The sequence below is a fragment of the Rhea pennata genome, chromosome 2, assembly GCF_028389875.1.
Source record: "Rhea pennata isolate bPtePen1 chromosome 2, bPtePen1.pri, whole genome shotgun sequence".
NCBI lineage: Eukaryota > Metazoa > Chordata > Aves > Rheiformes > Rheidae > Rhea > Rhea pennata.
Genome location: NC_084664.1, coordinates 55,485,456 through 55,497,927, shown reverse-complemented (window position 1 = coordinate 55,497,927; position 12,472 = coordinate 55,485,456). Strand labels below are relative to the sequence as shown.

At 37.6% G+C, this 12,472-nt stretch overlaps 1 protein-coding gene across 1 annotated transcript in view; it reads left to right on the top strand.

Annotated features, from left to right (window-relative positions):
- Window positions 1-12,472, top strand: part of LOC134137074 (immunoglobulin kappa light chain-like) — a 32,919-nt gene that overhangs the window by 19,014 nt on the left and 1,433 nt on the right. The window contains exons 3-4 of the mRNA XM_062569571.1: window positions 906-957; window positions 11,692-12,000. Of these exons, the coding sequence (XP_062425555.1) occupies window positions 906-957; window positions 11,692-12,000 (361 nt within the window). The remainder of the gene's footprint in view (window positions 1-905; window positions 958-11,691; window positions 12,001-12,472) is intronic.

The following is a 12,472-nucleotide window of genomic DNA, read 5'->3' as shown; positions in this document are numbered from 1 at the left end:
CGTTCGGCAGAGAGTCTGCAGCACTACTCACAGTGCCTGCTGCAGAATATGTGAGAGATTAGCCAGCTGACTTTAAAGTTGTCAAGGTGTAAAGAGCAGAGGACAATTCAACCCCAATTTAAAATGTTGTTGGTACCTCTGATCAAAAATGTTCTCTGCTACCGTTTTGCAATGACAAAATTGTGTTTGTGGAGAAAGGTGATTTTGCCAAAGAGAGAACCATGCAGAAACCAGCATTCTGCATGGACTTAGTTAATACATCCTGGGGCTTAGTAACCTTGGTTTAGACAACGGGCTTTGCCTTTAAACCATCGGCTTCAAACTGAGAGCATGCTGAAATCCTTTACCTCAGAGATTCACTAGTTTTCATAGAAAGTTATGCTGATCTGCAGCCAGAGTAAAAATACTTTGGCTGTAGCATTCATGCTTTCAGGTCTGTGTCTCAAAGTTTTTCACCAGGCTGAAGTACTTGCACACAGTCAGGACTTCACAAGAGAGGCAACCTTAAGAAACTAATGGCATACTTTTTGTTGAAATCAAAAAATAACTCATGGATTGTCTGGATTTCTTTCAGGAATTAGAATATTACCTTTTGTCTTCTTAAAACAAGTTCAAAGAACTTAGAAGAAGTTATCTTAGAGAAAACCTAACAGACTAGAGATAGCAGATCTTTGTTGTGGAAATCCCAGAGGTAAAAGGATTGTGGTGTGTTTGGAAACCTGGAATTTCTACTCACTGAAAAAAATCCAGGGACTCCTAAGACTGTAGGACTCCTAAGTCCTTCTTAAAATTGCAGTTACTGCATTGGATCAGGTGTTCACCAGCCTCTAAATCAGAGAGACCTTTTCTGTAGCCTAGGAAAAGAAAGTGAAGTGCAGGAGATATTGCTAAGCATTATCATACAGTGGTATGCTGATATAAAAGTATTTGGAAGTGGAACCAAGCTGATTGTTTCAGGTAAGCGTGAAATGTAAAACTTGCACCTTCTCCAATGCATTTCAGTGGTTAGATGCTGGCTGCCTGAAGTGCTCTGTTGCTTTCTCTCCTACTAGTTTTAATCCTACTATTTCAAAATCTCTGTCTCTGTTATGAAACTTGTATCAGGTAGGTTACGTGCTCCTTTTTGTACAATAAGATTTAGGAGCTTGTCGTGGTCATAGAGAATCATGTAGTTCTCGCGCCCTGCAGGGCACTGAGCTGGGCTGGAGCCTGGGCACCAGCCCTGCGTAGGGGCCTTCCTGCAACCAGCCTCGTTGATTTGCAATGATGTTGTTTTAGGACCACAAGCATTTCTGAAAAGCAGAGGTGTTTTCTGTCTTTTCTGATCGTTGTCCTCCTTGGAAAATATGTTGGCAAGTGGTCTGTAGTAGTTTTCAGAGCCCTCACACTTTCCTCCAACTGTATTGAATGAATAAGCACAGAATTAAGTAACTGTGAATTAAACATAAGAAAGAGAAATTCTCAATACAAAGAGCTATGTGCAGAGTTTCTCATGTTGGTTACTGAGGGTTAAATTTGGTCAGTCCCACAGAATTCTTGTATTTTGACCAGTAAAAGTGAAAGAATCTGGCCCCAATTATTTTTTTATACATACAGTTCTTAAGCAGTAGAAATAAATAAGTACTTCTAAATACTTTTCATATTGCTTAATAATATCTGCATAAAGAAGTGATCCATTTTTTGCCTTTCCAATAAAGACATTTATTTTAATTAAAACTGGAGAAATAAGTCCTCTTCTTCCCTGCAGATGGGTTTTCAAACCCCATAATCCTGTGGCTAACAGCTGTACAAGCACATGGCAAAGGAACTGTTGCTACCAAATATTTTAAGCCTTGTTAGATTCATAGACTTAGATTAGGAGATCAGCAAAGATTGTTGTTAATGATTTTTATGAAAAGAAGTAAGTCAATTGTAACTACAATGCACTGGAAATATCCCTGTCAGCACATTGTTTTGGGTGAAACTTCTTCTCCTCTGAAGCACGTACATGCAATTCATTTAATACCTATAGTTTACAATACATTATTTTCTAGTGCGTTCAGTAATATTTGGTTTTCCTTAAAGTGGGCCAAGGCATCTGACTGATTATTAGAGTGAAAAGGCTGTCTTGACCTTATATTGAAGATTAGGATTTTCATCACAGATTGTCTTTTCAGAGATGAATATCAAATATTAGCTCAATATGTCATTCCTAAGGAAAATAAATGGAGAAAAGCAAGACTTGGAATAAAGAAACCTAATTCAGTGAAATCACTAGGATTTGACCTTGAGCTGACTGTTTCCCCAGATCTATACTGAAAGAACTAAATACATAAAAACCAAATTCCCATCAACTTTAGAGTGCCAGAATTTCACCTCCAAGCTGTATAATGGTACATGTTATTCCTATAAGAGCTCTTATTTGCACCGCCAGAAGCTACTGTTCAGGACAAGTATATGTTATGAACTTGACCTTGGTCTTGTTGGTCTCTTTTAATTAGTTCTACTTCACAGACCAGAACAGAGTTGTTCTAGACTTAAAATAACTTAAGTAACAGAAGAGCTGGGATTTATGAGAATTGTTTGGCATTTGCACATAGTGGAATAGATGAGTTTTAAAAAGCTTCCATCAGGGCTAGAGCACTAATCCAACATAAACTGGTAGTACGGGTTTCTTCTGTATGTATCTCTCTGGGAAACTAGGCACCCCCAAGGTCACAGGGAAGCCAAGACTGAACTGAAGACTGAATTAATCTCTTCAAATGTAGGATTTCCTCCCCCCTCCACAGCTCAGAAGCAGAACGGCTTGCTCAGCCAGCCTCAGGAAGTTTTTCCTCTGCCATCCCGGCTATGTCTACAGTTATGTCTTCCTAGCAATTCACAAGCATGCAAGCGTGCTGCTAACTTAATTTGAAATATTGATAAGAACAGTCCATTAACACTTTGAGGAAATAATTTCATATCATAAATTATGGCAGCAAAATTTGTTTTCTTTAAATGCTAACTCCTAAATATTACAGAGGTGTCCATCTTGGTTTCATCAGGTGTAGATTGAAGGTCATTTCTTTAAAAAGCTGCAATTTTTTTTGTAATTAGGAGGTTTCATACTGCCTAATGTTGGATCAAACTGATCTTCTGCCCCTATAAATCAACATGGTAACTATTACTGCATTACTGTTCACATTTTTGGGGGAGTGAAGCAGAGAAGAGAATCTGAAGGCCTGAATCAAAACCCTACAGACTTCAAAGTCCAAACCTAGAGTTCTGGTAGAGGGATGGAAATGTGTAAAATAACAAGGGAAGATGCAGCCACTCAAAAGAGGCTACAGAGTGAAGAACCCCCTCCGCCACCCATCATGATTAATATTAATAGGTACGCTTGCTAATGGGTTTAGCAAAAATATCAAGGATTTAAGGGGTATGAAGATGAATTTAGTATCTCAGCCTTCTAAGGCAACCTTCGCAAATAGATTTCAGAGTGAAAATTGCTCCGTTCCCTGTTGTTCTGCAGCAACGGCCCCAAAAGATCAACATGAATCAGTGATATCGTTAGGTGCTAGATTCTTGTAGCAGTGTATATATTTATACAGACACAGACACACACCGACGGATAAATATGGTATTTCCCATGTTATCCCTGTGTTAAATTAGGTTTCCATAATACATTCTGTGAATATGCCAAATGCCAAGCATTTGTATGTGTGCAAAGTGTTGTATGAGTGACTACAGGATCAGGCAAACAGATCTTCAAGGAAAATTTTAATGTTAAATATCAGGATGTCAGAGAAAACAAATTCACTTCTATTACGGGAGCGAAGACAGACTGCAACACAAAATGAGAGGATAACAAAACAGATTTTGTTGAGAGTAGGTGAGTTTTTGCGAAGTACTTTTATAACATAGACATATAGGAAAATCTTTGGAGCATGCACAAAATCTATTGCTTTGATTAAGTCTTTCAGCATTCAAGAAAAAAATGGCTTGTCTTGACAAAATCTAGAGGAGGGAGGATGGGGGCAGGGGGCAGGACGGCTCAGGCCACGGGCTGTGGCCTCGGGGCAGGCGGATCAGAGAGAATCTACAGAGACGAATATCTGGGCTGCTGATAAGCCCCTAAACTGCAGCAGAAGCTCTGCATTTGTCTCTCTGGTTGGGTGGGAGACCTCTCCTTGCAGATTTGTCCTAACAAAGCCAATCTATTGCAGCCCAAGGAAACTGAGCTGTCTCTGATGCACCTTTGCACAGGTTAGTTGCAGGCATGCAATAAATAATCAGAAGATTAAAATGTTGGGGGAAATCCTGGGCCTTTAGAAAATGTTGCCATTGATTTCAGCACAGCTAGGATTTCACATAATTTCCTCTAAATCATGCTATAAGCAAATGTAATTATTCTCAATTACAATGAAAAGAAGACAGTTTAAATGCACCTCCCTGAAACCTACCATCCACAGGCAGAATATTTTCTTTTCTGAGCTGCTAAGCCCACATGCTACGTGTTGCATAGAAATTGGAATAGGATTGTGCTATAATGTGGCACAACTAGATTCAGAGTGTGTGTGTGTGCGCCTAGACTCACCTAGAAATAGCACGCAGCAGTCTGTGCCTTCAGAGTTGGAAGTCATTTAGCATAAAGATGCTGAAAATCATAGAATGGTAAGGATGGAAGGAACCTCTGGAGGTCATCTAGTCCAACCCTCAGGTAGCCCATACGGGGATTGAACCCTCAACCTTGGCGTTAGCAGCACCACACTAACCAACTGAGCTGCTGCAGGACAATGAGCTTGACCAGCCTCCAGACCTCTCCATCTTTAGGCACCTTTCTTTCTTTTAGTGACTGACCAGGTGAGCAAGAAATAGTGGGGCTGGTGAATACTGTGAGCACCTTTAGAACAGTTCCTGATTACTTACAAAAAAAATGGGAGACTGGAGAAATGAAGAGAAGGTTAAAGTTTCTTTTGCATTTGCATTCATCTCAGTTGTGCCGTGAGTAACATGAATGTCACATTCAGTAGAGAGTCTGCAGCACTACTCACAGTGCCTGCTGCAGAATATGTGAGAGATTAGCCAGCTGACTTTAAAGTTGTCAAGGTGTAAAGAGCAGAGGACAATTCAACCCCAATTTAAAATGTTGTTGGTACCTCTGATCAAAAATGTTCTCTGCTACCGTTTTGCAATGACAAAATTGTGTTTGTGGAGAAAGGTGATTTTGCCAAAGAGAGAACCATGCAGAAACCAGCATTCTGCATGGACTTAGTTAATACATCCTGGGGCTTAGTAACCTTGGTTTAGACAGCAGGCTTTGCCTTTAAACTATCAGCTTCAACCTCTCTTTACCTCAGAGATTCACTAGTTTTCATAGAAAGTTATGTTGATCTGCAGCCAGAGTAAAAATACTTTGGCAGTGGCACTCATGCTTTCAGGTCTGTGTCTCAGAGTATTTTCAAAGCTTCCTTCTGGTACAGGGAAATGTGGGCCAGGCTGAAGTACTTGCACACAATAAAGACTTTGTTTGGAAACTGGACTTTTACTCACTGCAAAAATCCAGGGACTCCTAAGACTATAGGAATCCTAAGTCCTTCTTAAAATTGCAGTTACTGCATTGGATCAGGTGTTCACGAACCTCTAAATCAGAGAGACCTTTTCTGTAGCCTAGGAAAAGAAAGTGAAGTGCAGGAGATATTGCTAAGCGTTATCATACAGTGGTATGCTGCTGTAAAAGTATTTGGAAGTGGAACCAAGCTGATTGTTTCAGGTAAGCGTGAAATGTAAAACTTGCACCTTCTCCAATGCATTTCAGTGGTTAGATGCTGGCTGCCTGAAGTGCTCTGTTGCTTTCTCTCCCGCTAGTTTTAATCCTACTGAATGCTTGCATTTTCCCCTTAAAGAGTATTTCAAGATAGAGAACACAATAGAATTGTCTTCTGTTTGTTTATGAAATGTGGGAAATACAGCAATTATTGCAGCATAGCAGGATAGCTAACACCACTATCATTTTGTTTTTAAAGATCAACCTAAATATGGCTAAGAGAAAACTCAGGGAATTAAAAGATCCTTTTGTCTTTAATGATGCACATTCAATTTCTGCAAAATTTCTAAGTTGTTCTGAAAGAAAATGTCAAAGCTTTGGGTTACTCCAATTCTTTGAAGAGTAAGAGGTATTCATTTACCCCAGACTATACTGAATGGTTGCAGTTAACAGAGGTACACCCAGGTTTGTGTGAAGATAGTCCAGGTTGAAGAGCTACCACCTTTTCCTAGCTTTTTTCAGAAATATTTCAGTATTTATTATTGTTATTATTGCTACTACCATTAAGAAGAAAGACAAACTGTGGAAACATTGAGCTTTCCATCCCAAAATGTTGGACGTACTTAATTAAAATAATCTTACTTCAGATTAACTTCTAGTTAGTTAATATCTGATCAAAAGGATCAAAGAGGTCTTCTGCTGGCGCTTTCACTCTCCACAAAGCACATGTGGCTGATCAACTAGCGCCGTTCATCTAAACAGTCAGAAGGTAAAAATTAATTAAGATGAATCCTGCCTACTTAGCACCATTGATACCTTCAAAAATCCCTGCTCCTGTTTATTTTACTTTAGGTTTCTGCTCCTTTTTTATTGTTCTAGGACCTAAAGATTGATTAAACAGCAAGTCTGTCTTTCTTTAAAAATAACATTTACCTATACGAAGAGAACAGATCAGCATGGTTGTTACAAAGGCTTTATCCAATGTGTTTGTATCAGGGCTTCTTCAAAATCTCCGGCTCTGGTACGAAACTCATTGTATCAGGTAGGTTATGAACTACGTTTTGTACAATAAGATTTAGGAGCTTGTCGTGGTCATAGAGAATCGTGTAGTTCTAGCGCCCTGCAGGGCACTGAGCTGGGCTGGAGCCTGGGCACCAGCCCTGCGTAGGGGCCTTCCTGCAACCAGCCTCGTTGATTCGCAATGTGTTGTTTTAGGACCACAAGCATTTCTGAAAAGCAGAGGTGTTTTGGTGTCTTTTCTGATCATTGTCCTCCTTGGAAAATATGTTGGCAAGTGGTCTGTAGTAGTTTTCAGAGCCCTCACATTTTGGTGGGGAAAAAGACAAAAAAAGGTCATTAAAAAGGAGAACTTTGGGGAGTTGTAAAGAGGAAAATAAACAAAGTAGAAAGAGACAAAGAAATTAAATAAGCCTCAAGTAGAATAGTTTAGAGCTTGCCTCCATTTTCGTATTATACAATTATTTAAATCAAGATTCTTTTTTTTTTAAATCTTGTGGACAAAACCACTCACCTTTCCTAAGAGATTTTATTGAAGGATCTTTCTCAGAATCAATAAAAAGTTAGAGGAAATATCATTGCTCAGTTGATGCCCCAAATAACAACAGCTGTGTTTTATTATTGTTATTATTATTATTATTATTATTATTATTATTATTATTATTAACCAGTGACAGCAATTATCTTGAAACTGAATTTAAAGTATGTATCATTAAGGGTTCTTTGGGAATAGCTGAGATTCAGTTCAGGTTTTCTACATACATGCAGTCCCAAATGAATTGATTTACTTTATTCATATGATTGTTGTAAAAAAAAACAAAAAAAAACAAAAAACAAAAAACAAAAAAAAAAAACACTCCCCTTCCCAAAAAATCCCTGTGTCTGGTCAAAATGTTGCAAGCAGTTTCTGTAAGGAAATGCATCAGTGTGAGCTCTACAAGGTACAAGGTATTTGGTACTGGCACAAAACTCATCATCTCTGGTAAGTGTTTTAAAAAACTCTTTTATAAGTTTTGTAATGGCAAAGCAATAGAGTGAATGTTGACCGCTCTTTAAGGTATGTGGGGAGACTCGTGGTGGTCGGGAGTACACTATGTTGTTACCTGTGGTGATACTAGACAAGCTCACAAGCAAGACAAGAATGTTGTCTACGAACTCAGTTGCTGAGTGCCCTCAGCTCCCGCTGACTTGAAGGGGACCTGAGAAACTCTCAGGATCAAAGTTACTCCATTCTGTGGGACCACTCAAATAGTGAGGATTAAAATCTGGGCTTAAAAAAAAAAATCTTTTTTCTAAATCTTACTTATAAATATTAACAAACAAACTGTAGGGGGACATCCTTAGGGAAAAGAAATCCTAAAATAATTGATAAAAGATACACATTTAAATGTGTATCTTGAGCCCCAATAAATTACTTGAAAAATTGCAAGCCCTAACTCCAGAATTTTATTTGTGCAATATTGTGCAAAGTCACTGCCTTACTACAGGAGAGAAAAGACAGATGAGAGCTTGTGAAATAAGTGCAAATTATATGTGCGTGCTCATATATCCTTTAAAAAGGCCTGTGTATCTATTTACACTTCCCTTAGAAAACTGTTATACAAATGAAACAGTAAAATGTTTTGGAAGTTTTACTAAAACCACAAAGACAGTGGAGTGGAAGCTCATTGTTCTAAATCCTTCAGAAAGGCTCAGATCACAGGCTCAGAAAAGTTGGGGTAAACTGTCTTGTTGACATCAGTGACTTTACAGATCAGCCCAAAGATGCATCAAAATCTACAGCCAACTCTATACATATATTTACTTCCTTTTTTCCTAAGCATACCTAGAGTTTATAGGTGTATGTATGCATATACTCCCCACACAAATATAAATACATACATATATATATGTGTGTTAGTGTGTGTGTATGTGTATAAATACATATATATATCTATAAAAAACTTAATTTGTTCAGTTACTGATTGTTATCCAATTACCCATACATGCATATGAGACTATCCCATGCGTGCATATGTAGGCAGCTATTCAAGTACTACTTTTTGCTTGAAGCTTGTACTTAATTGCAAATAATCTGGATTTCTTCAGTATAGTCATATAATTTAGGCGTTTCATTTAAGCTGATCATTTAGAGTCATTTTATGGTAAATGGAAAGACACTGGCACCTCCAGAGGGGGAAATTGTCCCATCTTAACACAAGAAATGCGAGCTGGAAGCATCTCTCTCTCTCGCTCTCTGTCCCTGTATTCAGATTTGATAATCCATGAGAAAAAAATCAAACTAGGTAATTACACTTTAGCCTACTAAAATTAGGCAGGGTATCTTATGAAGCTTTGAAAATCTAAAAGAAACACCTAAAATAACCATGAGATTTTGCAGAGCAGTGTCACTGGGACAAGAGCTATATCATGCTTTTTCAAACACTCACAGCTCTTGAGCAAATAAATCATTTTGGAAATGGGGTTAATCTTGCATCCCTGCCAGGTCTGATCCGTACAGAAGAGAAAACTAGCTCCTAAATTAATGCTAGGGGACCACAAAACTGTTAGCAAATTTATTTTCTGATCAGAAAAGTAAATTCAGTCCACATCTTCCTTTCAATGACATATCTCCAAATAGAGTGCAAATTCATTAATATAAAGGTGATCTTTTTGAAAGTAGAAAGTCTTGTGCTTTGGTTATCTTTTCTTTTGAACAGTAAGTATGACGTACGTGAAAGAATCTCTGTCGGGGGGATGTGATGTGAAAGATTGCTCTAGAACAGCCCAATCATTTAAAGAAAGGTGAAAACTTTTTAACAGAAATGTATGTTTGTATTAATGCATTTTCTTAGAATGCGTGGAAACTGTGCCGCTCAGCGCAACCAACTCTGTAAATCTTTTGCTTCTAGTTGCCAAAATATGGTGGTGGAGATTTCCACAGGCCTGTGGAGGGAGGGAGCTGCGCAAGGAGGTCATCACCGAAATCTCTTTGCTGCCTTAAAAATCAGCCTTCAGCAGTATTTTCTACACAGCCAAAGGGAATTTTGAAATCTGCAGCTGATTAAGTGTAGACAGAAATAACTGCCAATGAGCACTGGCTATACATGCACTACAGAGGTGTATATATTTAATCAAAACAAACTCTTAACTTTGCTCTCCTCTTCTATAATTTCAGAGAGTCATTTTTGTATGGACAAAGTCTGGCTGATTTGGACTCCTCCTAATAACACAAGCTTTATTCCAGAGGACCAAATTAACTCTAAGCTTGTGGAAACAGCTCACTTCTCATGGTATCAAGTGCTAAATGCTCGTATGTTCATATTGAGCATGTTTCTGAAAGCGTATCACTTTCTGGAACGCTGCTACAAATAGATATGCTGTTTGGATATACAAATATTATTTGGCTATAAAGCTTTCTTCTCTTTTAGATTTCTTTTAAATCATGTTAATTCATACATTTACACAAACTTAGTATTAAAATAACAGCATGGTCAGCTTTCCTAGTTCAGAGCATTTTGTGATTCCATATTCCTGTCTTCATCCAGATCATTACCTGGCCAACACCTAGAATGTCTTCAAAAACAATGGCCCAAACCCACAAAATTAATATCAGATTTTAAAAGAATAATTTAGATATAGCAGATCTTCATTAATTAGGTAGGAGTGTCTTATCCACTTTTTAACGGGGACATAAACCTGCAAAGATTTGACAGCTGAATCAGTCCATCTTTAATAAGTTATAGACAAATTTTCCAGTTAGTCGTCTTTGTATAAGCTTTACAAAACAATATCAAATTTCTTTGGTCAAATAAATGGAACAAAGTTATTCCAAGAAATATTACTATTATTTAATAATTGTCAAGGACTTGTGGAGACAACCACACTTTCTGACAGCTGTACCACTTGGAAGGCTATGTAGCCTACACTGTCATGGAGTTCCCTAAATGTTTTTTTAATTCAGCTTGAAGGGATTATAAGTATCTTCAGCAGTATTTCAACTTCTTAACATGATTCTCAAAAATAATTTTTCAAACTCCTTTTGAAGAGATGGCTCATGGTTTAAGTAGTCAGATTTAAGTTTATTTTTCTAGCAAAATACTCCAGATTTTTTTTGTGAGATGCTTTTAAATCTACTTCATATAATATTTAATTCCTGTCTATCAGATGTCATTTGTTTACGTTTCAATTACACAAAAGGCAATTTTTCAAAGACAACCAAACAGATGCCATAAGTCTCTAAAAACTTCAGATTTATTAATATGCTGGGAGACAAGATGCATGAATGAAGCACAGTCTGGATGTCAGCGTTCACTGAGCAGTTTTAATTTTTTTTTCTCCAAAAACATGGAATAGTATTAAACTGAACATTGTCTGGACCCTATACATCTGCATGTTGTCCGAACAAAAATGAGTTTACAAAATTTGGGCTGTGTCTTTTCTTCTGTTTTTGAGTTTGGTTTGCTGTATTTTACTCACAAAAGCATCTATTCATTTTAGTTTTCTTTCAACGGATGCATGTAAAGACAAAGTTAAAAGTCTTATTTTTTATTCTCACAGTCTTGTAACTATTTGGAGTGGAAACAAATACCTGCCGTGTGGGCTCATTCAAACAGTATTTAGTATAAAGAGTGTTTGAATGCCAAGTAAGAGGGGTCGGTTCTGTTCAAACAAGAACTTATTTTTAGTTCAAGCACAGAAACAGCTGAAACTCACACATCCTATTATTGAAAGTTCCTTTTGTACATTGGACATTTCTATCCCCATCCTAAACATTGAAAAACAAATTAGAGAATTAAAATGTTTCTCAATAAGACATTTAGGCTGTTGTTCTTAAGAAATTACATTGTGCAGCTGGTATCGGACTTGAAAAAATTGAAAGTACATCTAGGTGAAATATTTATTTCTGTACACTCTTGATCTTTCAACTCTTTTATTCTTTTATTTTTTTCCTCCAAAACCAAATCCAGACAAAGCAAATACTGCACCAAAAAACCATGAAATCCTGAGTAGTGAAAACGAAAATAAGCTGACATATGTTTGCCTTATTGAGAAATTCTACCCAGAATTTATTCGGGTGACATGGACTGAAGAAGAAAAGGAAGTGACAGGTGATGTAGTAAATGGAGAGGTCTGGAAATCTGCAGATGACGAGGAGTACTCAATTGGAAGCTGGTTAACTGTACCAAAGGAGAACATAAACAAGAAATATTATTGCAAATATGAGCATGAAAGCAAAAAGGAGTCACTTCGCATCCCTTCCTACCATTCAAAAACAGGTATTCTCTATATTATTAAAAAAGGTATTCTACATATTATTATAGAACTCACTTTTCTTTGCAATAAAATTATAGAAATAACCCAGTGCGTTAGTGCTCCTGAAAGCTGTTGTGCTCCTTGGCGCATCCACAGCCAAAATGCACCTCAGGAGACGGTACGGCCAAATAACAGCCTCACGGCCGCATCGCTGAGCAGGGCAAAGGCAGAGCTCTGAATTAGGGCAACAAATACCCATTTACATGTATACGAGAATTTTCCCCTTCCAAATTCTCTCTGCAAATGAAACCTACTCATGAACATCTGCTCTGAGATGGTCTTATGTGTCCGTTTTTCTTGTTTCCTCTCCATGAAAGATAGATCTTAAGTGTTTAACGGTATCTTCCCATTTCATTGTTGCTATACTGCCTCTTCTCTTCTGTTTCACTATTGTTAAATTAAAGAAAAGCCTAACTTGAATGTTTAAACTCTCTT